This window comes from Rana temporaria, chromosome 2 (assembly GCF_905171775.1).
Source record: "Rana temporaria chromosome 2, aRanTem1.1, whole genome shotgun sequence".
Classification (NCBI taxonomy): domain Eukaryota; kingdom Metazoa; phylum Chordata; class Amphibia; order Anura; family Ranidae; genus Rana; species Rana temporaria.
The window spans coordinates 138,201,984-138,228,940 of record NC_053490.1 but is presented as its reverse complement, the minus strand read 5'-3'; the positions used below and the strand labels follow the sequence as shown (position 1 = coordinate 138,228,940).

General features: G+C 46.1%; 1 protein-coding gene across 1 annotated transcript in view; it reads right to left on the bottom strand.

The window, feature by feature from the left end:
• The window catches only part of FKBP11 (FKBP prolyl isomerase 11), a 51,562-nt gene that overhangs the window by 22,511 nt on the left and 2,094 nt on the right, over window positions 1-26,957 (bottom strand). Inside the window, exons 3-4 of the mRNA XM_040341180.1 lie at window positions 14,954-15,041; window positions 1,497-1,530 (exon numbers count right to left, since the gene is read on the bottom strand). Of these exons, the coding sequence (XP_040197114.1) occupies window positions 1,497-1,530; window positions 14,954-15,041 (122 nt within the window). The remainder of the gene's footprint in view (window positions 1-1,496; window positions 1,531-14,953; window positions 15,042-26,957) is intronic.

The window sequence follows — 26,957 nt, the reverse complement described above, 5'->3', positions numbered from 1 at the left end:
ATCCTACCGACAGATTGCCGGTGTTTTTTTTTTTTTCTCAGCACATACCTCGTTATCACGATTTTCACCTCACGACAATCCCGCAGGAGTGGGCGTTCCCAAGCACTGCCTGTGATTGACAGGCTTCCGAACGGCGCATACTGCGTGTCACAGGTTGCCGACAGAACCCGAACGTCGGTGCGCAGGCGCCGTATAGAGCCTGCGCACCGACGTTCGGGTTCTGTCGGCAACCTGTGACGCGCAGTATGCGCCGCTCGGAAGCCTGTCAATCACAGGCAGTGCTTGGGAACGCCCAGTCCCGCGGGATTGCCGTGAGGTGAAAATCGTGATAACGAGGTATGTGCTGAGAATAAAAAACCACCGGCATTCTGTCGGTAGGATGGCTCGACTCCATGTGATGTCAGAATTTTTTTTGAGGGTGAACCTCCACTTTAAGTATTCACTTTTTAGGGGTCTCCTGTTAAAGAGTAACTCCAAAAAACAATTCCCTCTGGCTGATCTATGTATTTGGCAAGGATTTTAACAAGCGTTGTTGCAGCTTCCTACCTTTTGTTATTCTGAAACGCCACGATGTCCGCCAGGCACTCGCAATCGGCGGTTACAGGGACAAGGACATGGATCTCTGTGTGTAAACACAGAGATCCATGTCCTGTCAGGGGAGAGAGGAGACCAATCTGTGTCTCTTGTACATAGGGACACAGCATCGGTCACCTCCCCCAGTCACCCCCCTCCCCCCACAGTTAGAACACACCCAGGGAATACATTTAACCCCTTCCATGCCCCCCTAGTGTTAACCCCTTCACTGCCAGTCACATTTATACAGTAATCGGTGCATTTTTATAGCACTGATCGCAGTATAAATGTGAATGGCGCCAAAAATGTGTCAAAAGTGTCCGATGTGTCCGCCATAACGTCGCAGTCCCAATAAAAATCGCAGATCGCCGCCATTACTAGTAAAAAAAATTAATAATAAAAATTAATAATAATTCTGTCCCCTATTTTGTAAGCGCTATGACTTTTGCGCAAACCAGTCGCTTATTGCGATTTTTTTTTTTTTACCAAAAATATGTAGAAGAATACGTATCGGCCTAGACTGAGAAAAAAAATGTTTTTTTTTTTAAAAAAAAAATGGGCTATTTATTATAGTAACAAGTAAAAAATATTGACTTTTTTTCAAAATTGTCGCTCTTTTTTTGTTTATAGTGCAAAAAATAAAAACCGCAGAGATGATCAAATACCACCAAAAGAAAGCTCTATTTGTGGGGAAAAAAGGACGCCAATTTTGTTTGGGAGCCACGTCGCACGACCGCGCAATTGTCAGTTAAAGCGACGCAATGCCAGAAGCTGAAATTTCACCTGGTCAGGAAGGGGTATACGTGCCCAGTAAGGAAGTGGTTAAGATGGTACAGTCACAAAAAAAAAAAATATGAAAGCCATAAATGACATCTAACTTAAGACTTCAACTTTGGTGGAGACACTGATGATACCCAACTTACCCAACACACATTCCCAGCAGACTCTTCTCTAGACCTGTAGATACAGACAAAACATTTAATTAGTATATAAAGAGAGTTTACTTCTGCATACTGACAGATGCACGAATGAGAAGAGAGGGGGACAGATGTATGGAGGAGAAGAGAGGGGGACAGCAGCATGGAGGAGAAGAGAGGGGGACAGCAGCACGGAGGAGAAGAGAGAGGGACAGCAGCACGGAGGAGAAGAGAGAGGGACAGATGTATGGAGGAGAAGAGAGGGGGACAGCAGCATGGAGGAGAAGAGAGGGGGACAGCAGCACGGAGGAGAAGAGAGGGGGACAGCAGCACGGAGGAGAAGAGAGAGGGACAGATGTATGGAGGAGAAGAGAGGGGGACAGATGCACGGAGGAGAAGAGAGAGGGACAGATGTATGGAGGAGAAGAGAGGGGGACAGCAGCATGGAGGAGAAGAGAGGGGGACAGCAGCATGGAGGAGAAGAGAGGGGGACAGATGCACGGAGGAGAAGAGAGAGGGACAGCAGCACGGAGGAGAAGAGAGGGGGACAGCAGCACAGAGGATGAGAAGAAAGGGGGACAGCAGCACGGAGGAGAAGAGAGGGGGACAGCAGCATGGAGGAGAAGAGAGGGGGACAGATGCACGGAGGAGAAGAGAGGGGGACAGATGCACGGAGGAGAAGAGAGGGGGACAGATGCACGGAGGAGAAGAGAGGGGGACAGATGCACGGAGGAGAAGAGAGGGGGACAGCAGCACGGAGGAGAATAGAGGGGGACAGCAGCACAGAGGATGAGAAGAAAGGGGGACAGCAGCACAGAGGGGGACACGGAGCAGCACAGAGGGGGACATGGAGGGGGACAGCAGCAGAACGGAGGGGGACTGGAGGAGGATACGGGGACAGTCAGCGGTGATCGTGTGTGGGAGTGTTACAAGCACTGATCATCGCTTATTTCACTTGCGGTGGGAGAGTGCTTGTAATTCCCCCACCGCACTGATCACCCTGACTGCCCAGGTATTGGGTGAAGCATCGGAGCATTTGCCCAAGTACAAGTACTCAGGCAAATGCTCGGTATCGGTACCGATACCCATACTAGTATCGGGACAACCCTAGTGATTACCATTGGCATCTGTGCAGAAACCCACACAGATGTCTCTGAAATCGCCCCCGAAGCCGGGACTGAAATGCGGGAATGAAATTGTGTGAGATCAGCTGAACTCCGAAGATTTCATTCCCGCAATCAGTGTGAACCTGGGCTTAAGTCTAGATCTACTGACCAATAGTGATGGGCTCAGGCATGTTCGGGATCGTAGTCCCAGCCCACTTGAGCGCTCCCACCAGGAAGCGGACACTGCATACCGCCTATCATAGGCAGTGAGGCATTTCCCGGTCCGCAGCTGCACAGGAGAGCCCATCACTACTGACCAACTGTTTACACATGAAGATGAATAAACTATAATGCTAACATATCAGTGATCATTCACAAATGGTAACTCAAATGCTCAAAAGGATCTTATTGGACATATGTCTTTTTTTAATCTAACTTTGTAACTCTTCATAGACTACTCCCTTCATTGTGCAAGAATATTAATAGAAATGCACTAAAATGCTGAATGGAATATCATTTGAAAAGTACATACAGTAGCTCTGGGCACAGACTTGTTGGTACTTTGCAGTTGAGTTGGCCGTCTGAAGATCGATCTACAGTGGATCACTTTTCACAGGGTGCTTGTCAGTTTTTGAGGAGACATTATGCCACTGCCTGTTTTACCCCCTAAAAGCCCACACCACTGCACTGCAGCCCAAACCACTGCAATGGATCACATTTGAACGTTACAGCAGGAATAACGTTTGCAGCACCACAAAGTATCATGGCCGTGTCATGTGTATACACACATACTGCTGCCTTTGGGGTTTAGTGGAAGCAGATGGGAAGACCAACCATAAGTGTAAACAAGCCCTGCAGGAAAAAAATGTGCGTTTATTATTTTTTCCCTCAGGAGCCTGCCATCCATTGCACCCGTGATCAGTGAATCACGGGTGCAATGTGTGGATCCTGCAGACAAGCCCTGCAGCTCTCAGCCCATATCTCTGAGGCCCCGTACACACGACAGAGTTTCTCGGCAGAATTCAGCGAGAAACTCGGTCAGAGCCGGATTCTGCCGAGAAACTCTGTCGTCTGTACACTTTTGGCCCGATGGAGCCGCCGAGGAACTCGTCGAGAAAATAGAGAACATGTTCTCTATTTTCTCGTTGTTCTATGGGAGAAGGCGGCCCGCCGAGCTCCTCGGCGGCTTCATCCCTGAACTCGACGAGGAACTCGATGTGTTTGGCACGTCGAGTTCCTCTGTCGTGTGTACGAGGCCTCACACAGGCTGACTGTTTACAAGCTTCAGGGCTTGTGATTGAACTATGAGGCCCCGTACACACGTCCGAGGAACTCGACGTGCCAAACACATCGAGTCCCTCGTCGAGTTCAGTGTTGAAGCCGCCGAGGCGGGCCGACTTTCCTCATTGAACAACGAGGAAATAGAGAACATGTTCTCTATTTGGCCCGACGAGATCCTCGTCGGCTTCCTCGCTGAAAAGTGTACACACGACCGAGTTTCTCGGTAGAATCCAGCTCCGATCGAGTTTCTGGCTGAATTCTGCCGAGAAACTCGGTCGTGTGTACGGGGCCTGAGGCTGCTCATCAGCCTCTCGCAGTCCATTGAGAACTACAAAATTATTTTCTGTGAGGGCTGCAGGTGAAGATTTAATTCTGGTTGTTTATGATCAGGATTTTGTGTTGTTTTTATAGTATGTTGCTATTGTGTTGGTAATTATTTGGGGTGGTGTTAGAGAAAGTGGTGTATTATTTGTATTTGGTAGTTTGCCTGTTATTTTAATCTGTGTTATATTTTAATTGTATGGATGTTTTATTTGTAGCATAGTTTTAATTTTGGCATTTGGTGTAATGGTTGTTATTGGTAATTTTGTTGTGTTTTTGCATCTTGTTTAGTCTATTGTTGTGATCTTGGGTTGTCTTTGTTAAGTGTGTCTGTGTCGTAACAATTTCACTTTGGGATTAATAAAGTATTCCTACTGCTCATGCTCAAAGTGCGCTGTGCTCTCCTACTGGCCCGACAGCAAGGGAAGAAGGAGGGAGGAAAAGTGGGCCAGACTTCTGACGTACCTTGCCGCCGGCGACGTCCGACGGACGTGGGGACAGGGTACCTGTCAAAAACAGGTACCTGCTCCCCCCCCCCCCAAATGGTGCCAAATGTTGCACCTTTTGAAGGGGGGGGGAGACAGATAAGCAGAAGTTCCACTTTTTAATGGAAGATCCGCTTTAACTCACTGGGCCAGATTCAGATAGAGACGCCGTCGTATCTCTGAGTCCGGCCGTCGTATCTATGCGCCTGATTCATAGAATCAGGTTACGCATAGATCTCCCTAAGATCCGCCAGGTGTAAGTGACTTACACCGTCGGATCTTAGGCTGCAATCTCATGCTGGCCGCTAGGTGGCGCTTCCGTTTGTATACGCGACGAATATGCAAATGAGGAGTGACGCCAATTCAGAAACGAACGACCGCCCGGCGGTTTTTTTTTTACGTTGTTTGCGTTCGGCTTTTTCCGGCGTATAGTTAGCCCTGCTATATGCGGCGTATCCTATGTTAAGTATGTCTGTCGTTCCCGGGTCGAATTTTGAATTTTTTACGTCGTTTGCATAAGCCGGTCGCGAATACGGATGGACGCAATTTACGTTCACGTCGAAACCAATGACGTCCTAGCGACGTCATTTGGAGCAATGCACGCTGGGAAATTTAGCGGACGGCGCCTGATTTAAATTCTACACACCCCCTAGCCGCGGAATTTGAATTCCGCCGGGGAATTTACGATACGCCGCCGCAACTTTAGAGGCAGGCGCTTTCGGAATACAGCACTCGCCTCAAAAACTTGCGCTGGGGGATCGTAAATCAGATAGGTTACGCGGATCTAAAGATCCGCTAACCTATCTGAATCTAGCCCAGTGTGTTTGCACATTTTACAAGGTGTCTGAAATCCTGAAATTCAGCTTTAAATGTACTGAGTGGCATCTCGTACCTTGCTAAAATTGGGGCAATGCTTTATCCTGTGCCTCGTGTTCAATGCATTTATTCCGAGTCTTATAAATAAAAAAAATAAAAAAACACGGCTTCATTATTATAGAGGTACTTTATTGTAAATCAAGCGTCTTACCTCACCTGTCTCATGATATAAGGCCAGGTTCACAGGTGTGTGTTATTGGCGTAAAGCTGATTTAGGCAGGTCTTACATGTGTTTTTAGGTGACTACTATTAGAACACCAGGCGCCAGATGCATGAATTACAACGGCGGGGGATATTTTTTGAAGCACCCAAATAGAGCCAGAGGCTCTACTAGGCTTCAAATAGGGTGGGCTGTTTGCTGCCCCCCCCCCCAAATAAAATTACCGCTGGCCGCTACTGCTTGAAAGTGCACATGCAGGACTTTGATGCCCCTTCATGAAAACACATGTTCTAATAGAGTTCAAGGGGAGCCCAGCTAAAAATGGTGTGGACTCTGGCTGTGTCCACTTGCTTAGCAGGAAATCTGTCCACTAATCTCCGCTTATGCAAAGTGGACACGCCTCTATGGACAATCGAATGTCAACAGACCACCTGTCCATTTACCCCCGACTGCCATCTGATCCTATTCCGATCAATTGGACAGAAGGGGGTGGCTCCCTATCCGCCTGTTTGTAGCAGATCGGATTGGAGGCGGGTGTAAATTGACACACATGCGTTTACACCCGTCACGCCACAGAGGAGATTGGAGGTTTCAATTGGGTCCGCCTAATCTACAGAGAGGTTGGCCCAATTGGAGCATTCGTGTTGAAGGTGCCTAAAAATGTGCCACGCCAAAAACAAAAACAAAAAAAAAAACAGCACACACATAAACGCGACCTAATATGCTTAGAACAGGACTTGAATCAAGTGGTTGGATCCTCAAGGAGGATTTATGGGGAGACCATTATAAACTATGACAACCCAGTGCTTGGACATGTCCGCTGTTTGTAGGGGAGAAGACAAGACTGGAAATGGGCACAGGCCCCCGAGATGAATATCCCATCATTCCTGATCTGAGGTCTGTTTATATGCATGTCAATGTCATAAAGTGAAGGTGCATTTAACGACTCTTGATTAATATTTTAGTTCCGCTATGTGAACCATAACAATACCAGCCCAACCATCTATATTGCATTACATTGTCTGGGGGATTTATTAGACTGATATACAGTATATTGTCTTTGCTAAAACATTAAAGGAAGCATGCAGCCATGAAACCCGCCACCTTCATTTGTCTGTAGCCATTTTTTTTTTTTTTATATATCGTATTTATCGGCGTATACCGCGCGGGAGCGCGCTATACCCCAATAAATACGGTAACTTGCAAGAGTTCTCGGACAACAAATAGGGACTTTGGGCCAGATTCAGATAGGTCAGCGGATCTTTAGATCCGCGTAACCTATCTGATTTACGTTATGCCGCCGCAAGTTTTTGAGGCAAGTGCTTTATTCAGAAAGCACTTGCCTGTAAAGTTGTGCGGTGGCGTATCGTAAATCCCCCGGCGGAATTCAAATTCCGCGGCTAGGGGGCGTGTAAAATTTTAATCAGGCGCATCCCCACACCGACCGAACTGCGCATGCACCGTCCGTCATATTTCCCAGCGTGCATTGCTCTAAATGACGTCGCTAGGACGTCTTTGGTTTCGACGTGAACGTAAATTACGTCCATCCGTATTCGCGAACGACTTACGCAAACAACGTAAAAAATTAAAAATTCGACCCGGGAACGACGGCCATACTCAACATAGGATACGCTGCATATAGCAGGGGTAACTATACGCCGGAAAAATCCGAACACAAACGACGTAAAAAAAAAAAGCGCCGGGCGGTCGTACGTTTCTGAATCAGCGTAACTCCTCATTTGCATATTCCTCGCGTATACAAACGGAAGCGCCACCTAGCGGCCAGCGTGAGAATGCAGCCTAAGATCCGACGGTGTAATTCACTTACACCTGTCGGATCTTAGGGAGATCTATGCGGAACCTGATTCTATGAATCAGGCGCATAGATCTGACCGACGGAACTCAAGAGATACGCCGGCGTATCTCTATCTGAATCTGCCCCAGTGTGTTTTTAATGTGCATCTACCTACATCTTGTCTAGTCCCCCAAAGTAAGCCCAATTCTCTAGATCAGCCACTACGAAAAGAGGAAAAAGAAAGACGTGTTCAGTCTGTTCTACTTCTTTTGTTGTATCTTCAGATCATTTAAAATGAAAGTCTAAATCTAGAAGCAGCAGAGAATTCCAAACACGGAATGAAATTGCTTGTTCAGTATGTCTTTCACAGCACAGGCTGGCAAGGTGCTAGGATCAAAATGACGAGAAATGTTTTTTCTTCCCAAGTGCTTCTATAAAAGAACATTTCTGACACTTTAATAAATAGGTTACTTGGACTTCTGCTCCAATACAGTATTTACAGACAACACAGGATTCTCTAGTCTAAAATATAAATCTTTGATTTTCTCTTGAAAACAATGCAGTACTACTGGATGCCCCATCATCTATGACCTTCTGGCTGCTATGGGAGCCTGGAAAAGGGTTTAGGATTGCTTATCCCTCCTTCATGGTAAGACCAGGCAGTGCGCTGTAATTAGACTGCATGCAATTTAACTATTCATAGCTGTAGAAAATAAGTGTTTTCTAGGGATTATGTAATCATTTTAACTCCTCTCTTTTAACCAGCACCAGAAACATAGGGCCAGATCCACAGCCAGGCGGCGCAACTTAACTTTTCCCATTTAAGTTACACCACCGCAAATTTCCCAAGTTAGTGCCCGATCCACAAAGCACTTACCTGGAAATTTGCAGCGGTGTAACTTAAATCCGTCCGGCGCAAGGCGTGCCCAATCTAATGGGGCGAGTCCCATTTAAATTAGGCGCGCTCCCGCGCCGGACGTACTGCGCATGCTCCCGACGCGATTTTCCGGACGTGCTTTGCGCAAAATTACGTTACGCCGAGTTTTGTGAATCGCGCCGGGTAATAAAAGCTGCGTCGGGGAAAAAAAGAGATGCGGCGGGAAAAAAAAAAAAAATTTGACAGCGTAGCGGGAAAGAAGGGTCTACTTTTACATGGTGTACTAACTTTACACTTTGTAAAAGTAGCCCTAATTTTGCGTTTGCAAACTAACAGCTTACGGAGACTTCACGAAGGGAAAACGCTTCGTGGATCTCCGTAAGTGATCATTTGCATACCCGACGCGGAATTTCGACGAGAAATGCCCCCAGCGGCGGCCGCGGTATCTGTATCATAAGATCCGACAGTGTAAAACTATTACACCTGCCGGATCTTAGGAATATCTATGCGTAACTGATTCTATGAATCAGCCGCATAGATAGAAACAGGGATACGACGGTGTATCAGTAGATACGCCGGAGTATCCCTTTTGTGGATCTGGCCCATTGGTCACGTGTATGGCCAGCATGAAGCCAGAGTTACTTTAAGGGCTCATTTACACTTGCAGTTGGGGGTGTGAAAACCCAGGGGGTTAAGTCACATTTTTACCTCCGCTCAACCAATCCACATTTAGTTGGGAAGAAAGCGGCCGGGGTGTACCATGCCACAGCAAGAATTTTACCCCCCCACCACACTCAGAGGGCACTAACATGGCCCAGTGAAGTGAATGTGTCCACGCTGCAACCATGCAGTTGTGATGCAGTAGACCAGCAATCGGGGTCAAAAAGGCATTGGAGGCCCCATCACTGTTTGTCAAATTCAAACGCAGACCCAAAAAGTTATGGTTAAGGGGAAGGAAAGGGTTATGGGTGTTTTTTTGTTATTATACTCTATATTTGTTATCACCATTTTAGCCCAATGTTGCAAAGTTCTAATACCCTCACATTTATATTCCAGTTGGTGGTGGCACACAAAAAGCACATGGGCTCAGGTTCAGACCAGTGGGCCGATTGATTGTATGGGTGTTTTACAAACAGATTTAGGTGCGCTCCCATTGACTTCTTTTAGACCGTGCATTTGCATGAAAGCACATCAACGTCCTGCATGCTGCATCTTTAAAGCGTTTTTTAAAAAACACACAGTCTAACAGATGTCAATGCACATAAAATGTGCATACAATCACGCTGCACATTGGTGAGAACAGCCATGTCTATGTGGGTAGGTTATAAAGGATAAGAGCCCTTTCACACCGGACCTCAGTGGTAAAGCATCGCTAGTTTTAGCGGCGCTTTACTGTTGTTTTTGCAGTGATTTTCGGGTGCTAGCAGGGCACTTTTAACCCCCGCTATTGGCCGAATAAAGGGTTAAAAGCGCCGCTGCCGAGGCGCTTTGGTTGCGCTGCCTATTGATTACAATGGGCTGGTGTGCTTTAGAAGCGGCGTATTCACTGCTCCTAAAGCACTGCAAAGAAGCTGCTTGCAGGACTTTCAGGCGCTTTACAGGCGCTATTTTTGTCGCTAACGCGCCTGAAAAACGCCTCCAGTGTGAAAGGGAACTAAGAGCAAAAGAGAGGATTTTTGGGCAGTTTTTGTGGCAATAAAGACATAAAGAGGTTAATTTAGTAAAGTCAAATAGACTGCTGTTGCACTCTACAAGAGCAATTGCTCCAGAGCTTAGTAAAGAAGCTCTGCTGACTTCCATCATCCAATCATGTGCAAGCAAAAGCAGTTTTTTTCTTTTCCTTGCATGTGATTGGGTATTCTTTGTAAAGTGAAACTTTACCTCTTTTACTAAGCTCTGGAGCACCTGCACTTGTTCAGTGCAACAGCACTTTGAGTCGATTTTCCTTTAGTAAATCAACCCCAAAAAGTCTGTTCTACCTAAAAGCTCTCTCTACCTTTTAGCCATTTTCCTTTTCAGTTTTGCTACAAAACATACCTAAACCAAGCGGTTTTACTATATGCTGGTATGTAGGATTTGCCACACAAGACATGCTCTATGGGCAGGAGTTATGTCATCCGGGGCCAGCCAATTTAAAATGGCCAAAGCCAGAAGACGACCTAGTGAATTTGCTAGAATGTGTGATACAGCTACAATACTGTTCCACTGTGTTTTCCTTTGCTCATTGCTAGACTATGTGCAGCATATAATACAGATTTACCCTTGACGTCCCACTAAAAAAAGAAGATGTGGGCAAAAAATGGATCCGAATAGTCGCACTCCAAGAAAATTCCTTTATTGAAGACTAAGGGCCAGATCCACGTAGATAGGCGTAAATTTAAGCGGGCGTATCGTAGTTACGCTACGCCGCCGCAACTTTGAGAGGCAAGTGCTGTATTCACAAAGCACTTGCGTCTAAAGTTACGGCGGCGTAGCGTAAATGTGCCGGCGTAAGCGCGCCTAAATCAAATGAGGAACAGGGGGGCGTGTTTTATGTAAACTTAGCATGACCCCACGTAAATGACGCTTTTTTCGAACGGCGCATGCACGCTCATGCTCAGTATCACGTCAAATTTTCAAGTTAAATTACGCCCGCTCAATGCCTAGACGACGTGAACCTAATTTACGCAAAGCCCTATTCGCGAACGTTTTACGCAAACGACGTAAAACATAAAAAATGTGACGCTGGCCCGACGTCCATACTTAACATTGCTTACGCCTCATAGAGCAGGGGTAACTATACACCGTAAAAAGCCTTATGCAAACGACGTAAAAAAATGCGCTGGGTGGACGTACGTTTGAGAATCTGCGTATCTAGCTAATTTGCATACTCTACGCGGAAATCAACGGAAGCGCCACCTAGCGGCCAGCTTAAATATGCACCCATGATCCGACGGCGTTCTAAGACGTACGCCAGTCGGATCTAGCCCACATTCTGGCGTATCTTGTTTTGTGAATACAAAACAAAGATACGCCGGCGCATCGTAGAACTTACGCGGCGTATCAATAGATACGCCGCCGTAAGTTCTTCGTGGATCTGGGCCTAAGTCCATACTAACGCATTTCACCCCACTCTCACTGGTGCATAATCAAAGCTTTGATTAATCACCTCCCACCCGGCCATTGCACATATACAGCCGGGTGGGTGCTTCCTCCTTCTGAATGAATGTTCGATCCTGATGCGTTCATGTCACCCGGACACGGGGCATCTCTGATCGGCAGGAGGGCTCTGTGATTGGCCCTCCTGATCACATGACGGCTGTGTTCAATCACAGCTGTCATGTGATCTAAATAGGGAGCCGCTTGCTAGGCCAGTGATCAGCGAGTATGAGCCTTTTTACAGCTTTTTACGTACCGATAACCGACCCAGTGTCCCCCCACACAATGTAAACACACAATTCCCCCAAAATAGTGTCCCTAAAACAGTGACTACACACGTCCCCACACAGTAAAACACATGTCCCCCACATTTGTAACAGTAAAATCACATGTCCCAATGATTATCTGCACACATATGTCCATGATCACCTGCGCACATTTGTACATGATCATCTGCGTATATCTGTCCGTGATCACACAAACCAATTATTATACACTAAACAGGATTTTTTTTTTATCAAAGACATGTAGCAGAATACATTTTGGCATAAATTTATGCCAAAATTAGATTTTATTGGATTTCTTTCAAAATAGAAAAGTAGAAAATGTTGTTTTTTCACATTTTCGCTCTTTTTTTGCTTAGATCGCAAAAAATACAAAACAGAGTTGTGAATAAATAAATACCAAAAAAAGAAAGCTCTATTTGTGTGAACAAAAATGATGAAAATGTCATTTGGGTGCAACGTTGCATGACCGCGCAATTGTCATTGAAAGTGCGAGAACGCTGAAAGCTGAAAATTGGCCTGGGAAGGAATGGGGGGCGAAAGTACCCAGTATTGAAGTGGTTAAGCACCAGTGAGTGGTGTGAAACGCGTTACAGGTTTGCATTTTATCCTGTTTGTGGATGGACTTCGATAAAGGAATTTTCTTGGAGTGCGGCTATCTGGATCCATCATACATACTGAGCCAGTGTTCTGACGAGAAATGCCCCCTGTCGAATAATACCTGCCCCGGTACTGCGCATGCGCTGCGCTTGTGCAGTACGGAGCTGCCGAAAGCCTCCAAACATCTGAATTTATGATCAGCTGTAGATGGCGCCTGTGCACAATAGCTAACATTGTGCCACACTCCCGATGCTCGTGCAGGTCTGCAAGGGGTGGATTTCTTCATGATAGGTGCGTATGTCTACAGAAGGGGGTATATTTTGTAATGATGGGCAGTGCTGTTAAGATGGGGGCGGAATTTTTTCACGAAAAACACAAACACATCTCCTAAACAAATATATCTCCGCTATTCTTCTTACGCGTGTTTGTGGGGCGTGTTTAGCTAACTGATGGTCGGGTTTTTCAAAGTTGATGGATGGGTTTGCAGGGCTTATTTAGCTAGCTAACACAAGCAATAGCACTGCCCATCATTACAAAATACACCCCCTTCTATAGGCATCCGCCCCTCACACACGCCCATCATGAAGAAATCCAACCCTTGCAGACTTGCAACAGCATCGGGAGCGTGTGGTACAATGTCGGCTATTGTGCGCAGGCGCCGTCTACAGCTAATCGCAAATTCCGATGTTCGGCGGCTCCGTACTGCGCCTACGCAGTTCCGGGTGGGCATTTCTCGACAGGGGGCATTTCTCGACAGGACACCGGCACCCTTTGGCAAGGGAAGGCGATATTTAGGAACAGACACCTGGAGTGGGTTTTCTTCTTAAAGCGGGGATTCGGGCATTATAATTATTTTTTTTTTAAATACAGTTTACAGTTAAACCTTGGTTTGAGAGTAACTTGGTTTGAGAGCGTTTTGCAAGACAAGCAAAATGTTTTAATACATTTTGCCTTGATATACAAGCGATGTCTTGATATAAGAGTAGCGACATGTCACAACTGAGTATAAAAAAGAAGAGAGGCGCCTCTAAGTGTAGCAATATGGTTACATGTAATGAAGGTACAACATTTGGCAACTTATTGCTACACTTAGAGGTGCCTCTCTTCTCTTTCATACCCTGTAAAAAAAATATGCTTTGATATACAAGTGCTTTGGATTACAAGCATGTTTCTGGAACAAATTATGCTTGCAAACCAAGGATTTACTGTAATTCCATTAAACATTCCATTAAACATATTAATAGCTCCCAAATCGATCAGGAATTCATTGTAAATCACTTGCCTTATATCCTCCAGCTCATGTTGTGGCCGTTTCCATCATATGTGTGGGCATCTGAAGCCCAGTTCCTGTTTCTTCCTTGTTTTCGGGGAGAGGTGCATGCTGGTTAACCAGCATGCACCTCTCGATCTTGCGCATGCTCAGTAGAACGGCGCTCGTAGCGCCGTTTGTTTGTTTTGTTGTCATGACAACGGGCGGCGACATAGGAACGTCCTGTCCCATTGTTATGATAACACAGGGCGTTCTTCCTTTTTAAAAAATGGCGCTGAGATCCGCCTTTATCGCGTCATTTCATGTAAGGAAATAATGCGATTTTTAGGCACAGTAATGCCTAGAGACTCCTGGAAAATGAGTGTCATAATTTCCCAGGAGGCAATGGGGTCTTAGGACAGGAAGTTGAACCACCGAGGACTAGGAACTAGGCAGATTACGAGTAAAAAATGATTTATTTATTTTTTACATTAAGGGCAAGCTGTTCATAGAAAGTTAGGCCCAGATTCACAGCGGAGATACGACGGAGTATCTCAGATATGCCGTCGTATCTCTCAGAGTATCTATGCGACTGATTCATAGAATTAGTTACGCATAGATATCCCTAAGATCCGACAGGTGTAATTGTTTTACACTGTCGGATCTTAGGATGCAGTACCGCGGCCGCCGCTGGGGGGAGTTTGCGTCGTAAACCAGCGTCGGGTATGCAAATTAGGAGTTACGGCGATCTACGACGGATTTTCGCGTTCGCTACGTCGCCGCTAGTCTAGTTTCCCGTCGCAAAGTTAGTCGTCGTTTTGGGTGCCTTAACTTTAGGCAGCAAACGTATTGCTGTCTAAAGTAAGGTCGTCGTTCCCGCGTCGAAATGAAAAATTTCACGTAGTTTGCGTAACACGTCCGGGAATACGGAAGTACGCTACGCACGTCGCCGATCGCAAAAATGACGTCAGTTCGTGCAAAGAACGGCGGGAATTTCGAAAGTAGGTCTGGCGCGGGAGCGTGCCTAATTTAAATTGTACCTGCCCATTCGATTTGGACCGCCTTGCGCTGGACGTATTTATGATACACTGCCGCAAGTTTCCAGGTAAGTGCTTTGTGGATCGGGCACTAAAACTGAAAACTTGCGGCGGTGTAACGTAAACGGCTTACGTTACACGGGCGCAATTGTACCTGAATCTGGCCCTTAATTTTTAGGGTGGAACTCCGTTTTAAGTCAAGAAGATCGTTTTGCAGGAAACAGTCTGAAATCTACCACACGCTTTCTTCTTACCTGGTATCACTTGTTTCTTTCCAAGTATCACCACAAGTGGATCTCGGGATAAAGAGCTGTCAATTACACGCCCATCCTCCAGCCTTCCCTAGAGACAAAAAAGTCAGCCAAATTATACCCAACCTCTTTCCTGAGCAATGCTGAAAAATATACATGGGTACGCACACACAGATACGCTATTGGGATTATTCAATGAGGCAAACGCAACATTAAAACGCAAAGTGCATTAACCTGGCAGTGCAGATGGTATTAAAAATAGTCAGCCTTTGTATCCTTCAACAGGATGACTGGGCAGGAAGTCAGCCGTGCTGGAAAACTTTTTTCACCCAATTATACCACATTTACTTTAAATATACTTCATACCTTAAATATAATTATTCCGATGAGCTTCTGAAGATGAATAGATAAAATTCTATAAAAAAAACCTTTACAATGGAATAAAACTATCATAAATTCCAGTGAAAAATAAGTCTGTAAAATGTAATCTTTATTTCCAGCATTTGCATCTGAAAACATGTATATTTCCCCCCATAATGTATAGTAATTAGTAACAGTTAGGGAAGAATTGTGTCCTCTTCACACATTAGAAAGAGATTTTGTCCTCGCCTCCAGTAATGATATCATTTACAATGTGCTAGAAGACCTGGAGAGAGAAAAACGTTGTGTGATAATACATTACACGACTATGATATGCTTACCAGAACACAGATTGGTGCAATTAACTGCCTTTTTATTGTCAGCGAGATGCTGCGCCTATGAAAATGGATTGCCCGTAATGTAGATTAATGGGGCTTCTTCCTTCACAAGAGATAAAAGGCCGATCCTGCACATTTCTCTTGTCACTATTGTCAACATTAACATCTTTTTTTTTTTTTTTTTTTTTTTCAGAAGGCCAGTTTGACACCTTACAGCAAACACCATCAGAAAAGTAAAGGAATATTTAAAGCTGGACTTTGGGATAAGCAAACATTGTCAAAATACAGAGCATCTGGAAAGTATTCACAGCGCTTCACTTTTTCCACATTTTGTTATGTTAGAGCAGGCATGTCCAAAGTCCGACCAGGGGGCCAATTGCAGCCCCCGTTACAGTGGACAGGGAGGGGGGAATGAGTGCTGTCAAATTACATACAGGAGAATCTCCTGTTTACTCAGCGGCATCTGTAATAGGAAGTCCTGTCTCGTGGGCTGCCATTGGCAGACTCCTCTGTCTATCATAGGAGGCGGGACATTGTATTAAAAAGGCTGCTGTGTAAACAAGAGATTCTCCTGTATGTAATCTGTTGGCGCTCGTCTTGCCCTCACCTCCGAGGCTGCAGATGGGCATCGATCAGGCTGCATTCATGGCAATGAAGAGGCGGTCAATGGAGAGGCTGGCTTTTTCCCAGGATCGCACGAGCAAGATGTTTTAGGCGAGGCCACGGCTTCGGTCTAGTCCATGGAGCGCCGGTCCTAATTTCTTAGGCGAGGCCACGGCTTCGGCCTAGTCTGCGGCCTTTTCCCATGATGGCGGCGGACTAGGCTGAAGCCACGGCCTCCTCTAAAGTTTTTTTTATTTAAATCGCAGATTTTTTTGGGGGCCAAAATCGCTCAGCTCTAACGTACATGTACGTCCCTTTGAATTTGCTGCCTTGCAATCACTCCCTAGGACACACTTAACCCCCTTCCTCGCCCCCCCCTAGTGTTTAACCCCTTCCCTGCCAGTGTCATTTACACAGTAATCAGTGCATTTTTATAGCACTGATCGCTGTATAAATGACAATGGTCCCAAAAGTGTCCGATGTGTCCGCTATAATGTCGCAGTCATGATAAAAAAACGCTGATCGCCACCATTACCAATAAAAAAAAATGAACAATAAAAATGACATAAAACCATCACCTATTTTGTAGACGTGATAATTTTTGCGCAAACCAATCAATACATGCTTATTGCGATTTGTTTTACCAAAAATATGTAGAATACATATCGGCCTAAACTGAGGAAAAAAAATTTTTTTTTTTTCATATATTTGTTGGGGATATTTATTATAGCAAAAGGTAAAATATTTATTTATGATTTCAAAATTGTCGCTCTTTTTTTGTTAATAGCGCAAAAAAAAAAAAAAACGCAGAGGTGATCAAATACCACCAAAAGAAAGCTCTATTTGTGGGGAAAAAAATTACGTTAATTTTTGTTTGGTTCTTATGCCGCGTACAGACAGTCGTTTTTTGTGATGAAAAAAAAACGTTTTTTTAGCATGAAAAAAAACCAAAGTTTTTCAAACTTCATTTTCAAAAACGACGTAGCATACACATCATCATTTTTTCCAAAAGCTCTAGCAAAGCGCGGTTACGTTCAGCACGTACGACGGCACTCTGTTCCATTCAAACTCGCGTCCTAACTTGCTTCTGAGCATGCGCGGGTTTAAAAACTTTGTTTTAAACGTTTTGCCCACACACGGTCATTTTTTATGACACAAAAACGACGTTTTGAAAAACAACAAAAAATTCAAGCATGTTCGAATTTTTTTTTGGTCGTTTTTTTGAAGACATAAAACAACGTTTTGCCCACACACTATCATTTTAAAAGACGTTTTTTAAAACGGACCGTGTGTACGCGGCATTAGCGTTTAGAGACAGTAAAAAAAAAAAAAAACCTTCTGGGTTGCATTTTTGGGAAGACTGTTCTGGCAGAAAAAAGTTACGATACAGTAAGCCCCCATTCACATCTAGGCGTTTTAACGCCTGTAGTGCTACGCCGCTGCCGCCAGAGGGATGAAAACACATGTCCCTCTATGGAGATGGTTCACATCTCCACGCCGAACGCCGGACGCCTGCCGCCTGAAAAAACGTCCCGGACCTTTTTTTCAGGCGGCTTTCGGCGTTCGGCTAGGAGATGGGAAGCATCTCCATCTCAATCTGGGGCACATCTAGGCGGACAATACCAGCATTTTGTCGCCGCAAATCGCGGTACAAAACGCCGCTATTTGTACCGCGATTTGCGGCAACAAAACGCCGCGAATTTGTCTGCCTAGGTGTGAATGGAGCCTAAATGCTCCTAAATATGTGTACAAAAATGCTCTATATGACCAATTATTTTCTGCCAAAAGAATCCATCAAGAAACATGGTGGCAGAGCTTTTTTGCTGAGGAAAACGGTCGTGTGTATGTTTTTCGTCGAGGAAACTGTCGAGAAACTCGACGAGAAAAAAAGAGAACAAGTTCTCTTTTTCCTCGACGGGAGTCTCAATTTCCTCGTCGTGTTTCTCGTCGGGTTGGTTTTTGACGAGAAACACGTTCGTGTGTATGCTAAGAAACCCGCGCATGCTCAGAATAAAGTATGAGATGGGAGCGCACCTTCGGTAAAAGTAGCGTTTGTAATGGAGATAACACATTTGTCACGCTGTAACAGTCTGAAAAGTGCAAATTGTCTCTCACCAAACTTTTACTTAACACGCAGTAACATGAGATTAGCAAAAGCAGCTCCAAGGGTTGTGCCAGTGGAATCGAACTTCCCCTGCCGTCGTATGTGTTTTATGTCACCGCGTTTGAGAACGAGGAGATTTGGTCTTGACAGTGTGTACGCAAAGAAAGCTTGTCAAGTTTCTCCACAAGCCTGACAAGGAACTCATCGAGGAAAACGATGTTTCATTTACGACAAGTTCCTCTGTCGTGTGTACGAGGCCTGAGGGTAGCTCATTAACAGAAAACTGGTCCCTGCTCAAAAGTGGTCTGTCTGTCTTTAGGTACCTATTTGCTGAATGTATATTGAAAGTGACTGATCTTTTAAAGTGGTTCTAAAGGCAGAGAAAGTGTTTCATTTTAATGCATTCTATGCATTAAGATAAAAAAAACTTCTGTGTGAAGCAGCCCCCCTTATACTTACCCGAGCCCCATCTTGATCCAGCGATGGCTGTCCGGGACTCTCCCTCCTGATTGTCTGAAACACACAGCGGGCGCCATTGGCTCCCGCTTCTGTCAATCAAAGTCAGTCAGCCAATGAGGAGAGAAATGGGTCGAATGAATGGACACACAGAGCACCGGCCTGGCTCGGGAGCCCCCATGGCATACTGCTTGCTGTGGGGGTACTCGGCAGGTGGGAGGGGTCAGGAGAGCCGGCGAGGAACCCGAGAAGAGGAGGTTTGGGGCTGCTCTGTGCAAAACCATTGCATAGAGGAGTCAAGTATAAAATTTTTGCAAAAAAAAAACATATAGCCAGATTCAGAGAGAGTTACACCGGTGTATCAGTAGATACGCCGGCGTAACTCTGAATCTGCGCCGTCGTAAGTTTAAGTGTATTCTCAAACTGAGATACACTTAAACCTAGCTAAGATACGACAGAATGCGCCGTCGTATCTTAGGGTGCAATATTTAGGCTGGCTGCTAGGTGGCGCTTCCGTTGAGTTTGGCATAGAATATGTAAATGCCTAGATACACCGATTCACGAACGTATGTGCGTGCACCCGTCGCAGTAAAGATACGCCGTTTACGTAAGGCGTTTTCCGGAGTAAAGTTATTCCATCAAATAGCTGGCCTAGTCAATGTTAAGTATGGCCGTCGTTCCCGCGTCAAAATTTGAAAATGTTTACGTCGTTTGCGTAAGTCATCCGTGAATAGGGCTGGACGTAATTTACGTCCACGTCAAAACCAATACGTCCTTGCGGCGTACTTTGGAGCAATGCACACTGGGATATGTACACGGACGGCGCATGCTGTAAAAAAACGTCAATCACGTCGGGTCACCCCCCATTAACATAAAAAACACGCCCCCTCATCTTAATTTGAATTAGGCGCGCTTACGCCGGCCCCATTTATGCTACGCCGCCGTAAGTTAGGAGGCAAGTACTTTGTGAATACAGTACTTGCCTTTCTGACTTAAGGCGGCGTAGCGTAAATACGATACGCTACGCCGCCTTAAAGTTGTGGCGCTCTCTCTGAATCTGGCTAAAAGACTAGACTGCATAAGGCCTGGTTCACACCTATGCATTTTTTTAGCGTGTTTTCAGTTTTGCAGAAACACACTACAGTCCATTTAACATGGTTTCCTATGGATGTAGTTCACATCTGTGCATTTTATGGAAAGGGCCAGGGTTTTTTTTTCTGGTTTTTGGTTCCATAGACTTTTAGGCTTCATTTCCACTGACGTTTTTACAGCCACTTTTCTGAGCGTTTTTTACAGCTTAAAAACGCCTGTCCATGTTATTCTATGGCATCATGCCCACATAGGCGTTTTTGAGCTGCAAATGGCATAGGCTTTTTTAGAGCTGTAAAAAAAACGCAGGACCAGGGCGTTCTGAAGCTCCAGAGTAGAGCTGTAAAAACGCCAGACGTTAAAAAACGCTCAAAAACGCTCAAATACGCGCGAAAACGCTCAAAAACGCTACCGCGGCATTTTTTTTTTTTTTTTACAAAATAAACATGGACAGGCGTTTTTAAGCTGTAAAAAAGGCTAACAACAGTGGCTGTAAAAACGCCAGTGGAAATGAAGCCTAATGGTTGAAAAACATGTATTGAAAAATGCACCTGCAATATGCAAACTGCAACCTGCATAGGTGTGAATCAGGCCTAAAACCATTTCCATCGGACTGCTAGGGAAAAACGTTACAAAGTTTTGTTTATATAAAGACTGAAAAAAAAAACCACAACAGGTTTTCTATAGGTAGGATACACGTATGGAAAAACTGCGCATTTCTCACTCATGCACTATACGCATTGACAGCTGTTGGGTATTTCACAAGGCTTCCCCATGCTATTTCAGCTCGAGTCTTTGGGAAGTAATCCCTTCTGCAGCCTGCCACTGCCATGAATCAATGTACAGCAGAGACAGATGCAATGCAGTAACCAAACATAGAAGGGAGTGCACAACTTTCCTACATATGTCCCTGCATTGTCACTTCAGCCAGTCAGCACCAGAGGAGCTACCAAGTCAAGGGTTGCTAGATGGCAATTTACGGCATGTCAATATTAGGTTTTATGGTGCGGTGACTAGGCACACAGATTTAAAGCAAACAGTATGACAGCCGATAAAAGCTGCAAGACCTCTCTGTTTTATTACCTGTCTAGAGACATCAAACCTCCCGGTAATTCTTCAACGCTCTGAAATATTTTATATTGGTGGCTCAGGGAGCAGAATAGAACATTGGCTGGGTGATTAATAGTGCCCCAGGTGGAGCTAGCTGTCACAATCAACTATTTAATCCTCATTATAATCACATTAAGCCCCCGTTCACATCAGCGCAATTTGACATGCCAAATCGCAGCCTATTGCTGACAACAGCACTGTCCCAATTCGGTGCGATGCCGCGGCATCGCTTCGATTTCCAAAATCATTTTTCTGCACTATTTTTGGCGACTTTGAGGGCGATTTCAATAGACATCTGTGCCTAAACCTGCACAGATGTCTTCCAAATCGCGCCCAAACTTGCACTGAAATGCGGGTTTGAAATTGTGCAAGTTCGGCTGAATTTGCGCGATTTCAAACCCGCGTTCAGTGTGAACGCACCCTCAAACCAAATAATGTCCAGATTAGGTGCTGGTAATTACTTTAACCACTTCCTGTCCGGCCTATAGCAAAATGACGGCCGGGTGGTGGTTCAGTTATCCGGAGTGGGTGTCCTATGACGTCCAGCAGGATAACCGCCGGCGCGCGCCCATCGGTATTGTGCTGTGTCAGTCTGATACACCGCTACACTGATCTCGGTAAAGAGTCTCTGACGAAGGCTCTTTACCATGTGATCAGCCATGTCCAATCACGTCTAATGATTGTGTAAACAGAAAGAGAAGTTTGTCGGCTTTTCCTCACTCGCGTCTGAAGCAAATAGAGTAGAGCCGATCAGCGGCTCTCCAGACAGGGGTGGTCTGCGCTGATTGTTTTTCGCCGCATGTATGAGGCTTTACACTGTCACTGCCAACTGCAATCAGTCTCTTGTGCCCATAAGCAGTAACAAGAACTTCTTTTCTTGATTATCCACATTCACATGGTAGTAGATAACCAATCACTATGCAAGTGAATTAGAGGGAAAAATTATACAGCTGATCGCTGCCGATCACAGATCCTAATGGGAGTGTTAATTGCCACTTTAAACAAGCTGCTAGCAGGCTCCAGCACTTCTTGAAGCTTGTTGAAAGCCTGCTGACCCGCTAGCAGCTTTCTTAAAGTGGCAATCAGCACTCCCATTAGGATCTGGGTTCAACATTTACAAACTGGAATTGAATGGCACTTTAAAAGCCTCAAATAAAGCTTGCTGAAAGCTCTTATATATGCTGAAGCCTATGTAAAACAGGCCTTAGCCTGAGAACTGAATGATCACATGACCGCTGATCACTCTGTTCTCAGTCCACTCTGAGCAGGGAGTGGTGACAGGGCCAGATTCCAGACAAGGCCACTGAGGCCAGGCCTTGGGGCGGTAGTGGGTGCAGGGGTGGCGCCGCCGCAACAGGGGGCAGGGATGTACTGGCCATCAGGACTACTGGGAGTTTCCCAGTGGGCTGATGGGCTCAGTGGGCTGGTTACAGCGGCCGCCTAATCTGCATCGGAGGTCCGCTGCGATCTACTCGTCAATCGCCAACAGCTGGCACCTGACGGGTAGATTTAGCTAGCATGCAGAGTAGCGCAGGAAGCGTGTGTAATAAGTTCTCTCTCATGTCACTCTGCTCCCCCACCTCTCTTCTCTTCTCGTCCATCCCCATTTGCTTGTGACATCATCTGGGATGGACGAGAAGTGAGGAGAGGAGGGGCCACTGGGGACCAGAGTGACATGAGAGAGAACTTATTACACGCTTCCTGCGCTACTCTGCATGCTGGCTGGTAAACAATGTGCCCCATAATGTGCAATGTGTCCTGATATGCCATGTGCCCTGATGTGATCTGATGTGCCCCGTGCCCTGACGTGCTGTGCCTCAATATGGTGTTCCCAGATTTTCTGTGATGGGCCCAGATGTGCTGTGCCTGTACTCTGATGTGCTGTGCCCTGATGTGCTGAGCTCTGTACCGTGCCCAGATGTGCACTGTACCCTGATGTGGGGGGGGCGCCATTGAAGGACCCGGCCTTGGGGCGGCAAAGGGAGTAAATCCGGGCCTAAGCGGTGACTGTTAGTCACCGTCTCTCTGCTCTGCCCTCCAGTGCTCACTGATGTGCTGAGCTGTGCAGGTGGCGGGAGCGACTAAGTCAGGTTCCCAGCGGTGCGCCGAGACGCTGAGCCAGCTGCCAATCAGACATCTGCCTGGATCCCACCATTATTGCTGGGATCCTTCCATAGCCTGGAGCGAATCTGAGGATTCAGCCAACGCCAGGGGAGGGGTGGTGAAATTCCTCTAGGGTGCCATCAGACATAAGATAAGCATCCTCAATATCTGGTTCAGTTAGGCTGTATTGTCACCTTTCGGGCTTATTCACATGGGCATCTAAAATGCCACGTATATATATATATATATATACACACACACACACACACACACACACACACACGTGTATAGCTTTATATTCATCTGAACTTAGCACTATCGGAGTCAACAGCTTCTACAAACAAAAATGTGCACTGCGTTTGGCAGCAGACAAAGACAAAGTAGGACACAGCTGAGTCCGGCGCCGTACAGATCTGCAGACTTTACGCGTGTGCAAATCTAAACTAATGTTAATAACTGTAAAGGAATGGTAATGCATATACACATACATGGATAAAGTCAATAGAAAAACTGTATATGCTGAAATGCTGTATACCCACTTGGGGACGCTCTATCACAGATATACTGCAGCAGAGAAGCCCCCCTACATCGAATTTAAATGTACATGATCCGCTTCTTCCAGGTAGGGGGGCGTGCACGCCCGCTGCCCTGGCTGTGATGCCATTTGCTGCACCACAAGCCAATCAGCGGGTCCCAGACAATGATTTATGGCCGGCACCTGCTGATCAGCTAAGCAAATGACAGAAGAGTGCTCTGTGTAGGTAAAAAACACATAGCTCTCTTCTGACAGTGGCGATGTGCCGTTTTTCTTCTCCCTGCAAAGCAAGGAATAAAAAAAAACACATTGCCAAGTAAAAACACAACATAGCACACACACTAAAAATTGCAGTCACACAGTTAATCCTTTAATTGCCCTTAAATGTTAACCCCTTCCCAGCCAGTGTCATTAGTACAGTGACAGTGTATATTATTAGCACTGATCACTGTAAAAGACCCGGTTCACATTGATGCGATAATCGCTCCAACTTGCTGCATCAGAAGTCGGCTCCTATTCTGTGCAATGGAACCTTTCTAATCGGTGCGACTCGAGTCGCTCCGACTTGTAAAAAGGTTCTATACTGCTTTTGGTCCAACTTGCATTGACCTCTGTTAAAGAAGTCACACTGGGGTCCGATGCAGAAGTCGCAGGCAGTGTGAACCTGGGCTCAGTGTCACTGGTGATGTCAGTGGCAGTCAGTCAGAGTCCACCAGCGTCATTTTGCCCCCTGCACTATCGCAGTCCCACTATAAGTCCCTGATCGCCACCATTAGTAATATAAAATAAAATAAATCCATTTTATATAGCATTGTTTGTAGACGCTATACCTTTCACGCAAACCAATTAATATACACTTACTATTTGTTTTTTTAACCAAAGAGGTGAAGCCCAGTGGCACAGCCCCTTTCTGATGTCACATGAAGGGGGCGGTGCCACCAGGTGACATACCCGGGTGGCCCGCCCTTGCCAATAAAAGAGCTGTCAAACCCGAAGAGCGCTCATACGTCAGGAGACCTCTTAGGAGGCGAAGCGTCTTTTGCATTTTTTTCTATTTTTTGGGGTCGGTGGGCGGTGTGATTGACTGTGGATGGACATCGAGGGACACTATTTTTTCTTTCTTTTAATAAAGGATTTGTCAAAAATGCTTTCCTGTTTTTCCTACTTTTTGACACTTTTTTTTGGTGAATGGTTACCGGTACGACAGTGGGAGGGGGCTGGCGAAACGGCACTACCATCTAGTCGGTGGGTGTTGGACGGCGGGCAGCGGCTCTGGTGTCCTCAGGGTGGTGGGTGGCTGGTGGCGGGCTAGAGCAGCGGCTCCGGTGTCCTCAGCATGGCGAGTGGCTGGCAGCGGGATGGGAGCAGCGGCTATAGTGCCCTTAGCGCGGCGAGTGCCTGGTGGCGGACTGAGAGCAGCAGCTCTGGTGTCCTCAGCGCGGCGAGTGGCTGGCAGCGGGATGGGAGCAGCGGCTCCAGTGCCCTCAGCGCGGCAAGTGGCTGGCAGCGGGATGGGAGAAGCAGCTCCAGTGCCCTCAGCACGGCGAGTGGCTGGCAGCGGGATGAGTGCAGCGGCTCCCGTGTCCTCAGCACGGCAAGTGGCTGGCAGCGGGATGAGTGCAGCGGCTCCAGTGCCCTCAGCACGGCGAGTGGCTGGCAGCGGGATGAGTGCAGCGGCTCCAGTGGCCACAGCACGGCGAGTGCCTGGTGGCGGACTGGGAGCAGCGGCTCCAATGTTCTTTCCTCCATGGCTTCCACCATGCGTGTTCTCCCCCCTCCACCAAGGAGTCCAATCGGATTGCCTGACACTTTGGCCAATCGGGAAACAGGTCTCGGACCGGTTCATGATTGACGGGGAGGAGATTTAGTGTGAAAATAGCAAATATTAATTTGCCATCGTCACACAACTGGGTGGGCTCGGAGCGCAGTGCTCTGTGACCCAAGCCCACTCTTTTTTGAAGCCTATTCTCCTCTGGCTCTAATCACGCGATTCATGCATTTTTTTTTTTTTTTTATGTACGAATTCCAAAATCAAAATGTTAAATGCTTAGTTCACCTTTCAAAAAAAAAAAAAATGTAATGCACAAAGTATTTTTTTTTTTTTACTTGTGTCTGCAAGGCATTGCACCCGTGATAAGCAGATTGCTTTGTGACCGTATCCCGATAAAGGCTTTCAGTTACAAAGCTAGAAGAGTGAATTAACTATGAGTGTACTGATCATCAGCCTATTCAAACTTAAAAAAATTAATTGCACACATTTTTGAAGGCAAGTATTTATTTTTACTTTTTCTGGAGCCTGCAGAGCATTGCACCCGTGATCAGCAGGTCGCAGGTGCAATGTCAGGCTTCTGCACAGTCTTCCTCTAGCTTTGTGACCGTATCACCATAAAGGCTTTCAGTTACAAAGCTAGAGAAAAAATGCATTAACTACGAGCATACTGATCATCAGCCCAGAACCTTGGTTTACGAGTAACGTGGTTAACAAGCGTTTTGAAAGACGAGCAGCTTTTTTTTTTTTAATCCTGACTCGGTTTCAAGTACCACATTTGGCCAGAGATGCAGTGGCGCCGGTGACACTCGGAATGGTTGGGAGGCGGTCGGAAATACTCCGTTCCCAAGTGTTTCTAAACCTTTCCGAGATCAGCCGAGCTGTCCCCGAGCATTTCCGAGGCTCTCCGGCGCCCCCCCACCTCTGGCCACATGCGGTATTGCATGCCATAGAAGTCGATGCGAAACAAATCATCTTAGTTTCCATTGACTTCTATGGGGAAACTCGCTTTGATATGCGAGTGCTTTGGATTACAAGCGTTCTCCTGGAACGGATTATGCTCGTAATCCAAGGTTCCACTGTACTTGTTTTTACATTCATGGGAAAAAGTGACAGCGGGTGCAGGAAGAAGGTCCCCTGCCTGCTGTCACAGAGAGGGGAGCGTTGGTGGCGAGAGGTGGGTGCATTACACCCTAAATATGGGTGAAACATCCCCTCATTTCAGATCTTCCCCTCAGATGTACAGTGACTGCACTTGTAGTGGTGCACAGTGATTTGCCTTTTGTAAATCAACCCCATAGGGGGTTGATTTACTAAAGGCAAATCCACTTTGCACTACAAGTGCACTTGGAATTGCAGTCGCTGTAGACCCGAGGGGGACATGCAAGGAAAATAAAAAAACAGCTTGATGCACATGATTGGATGATAAAATCAGCAGAGCTTCCCCTCATTTCAGATCTTCTCCTTGGATCTACAATGGGGTAGATTCAAAGAGCAATTGTGCCTGCGTAACCATAGTTCCGCAGTGCAATTGCTTACTT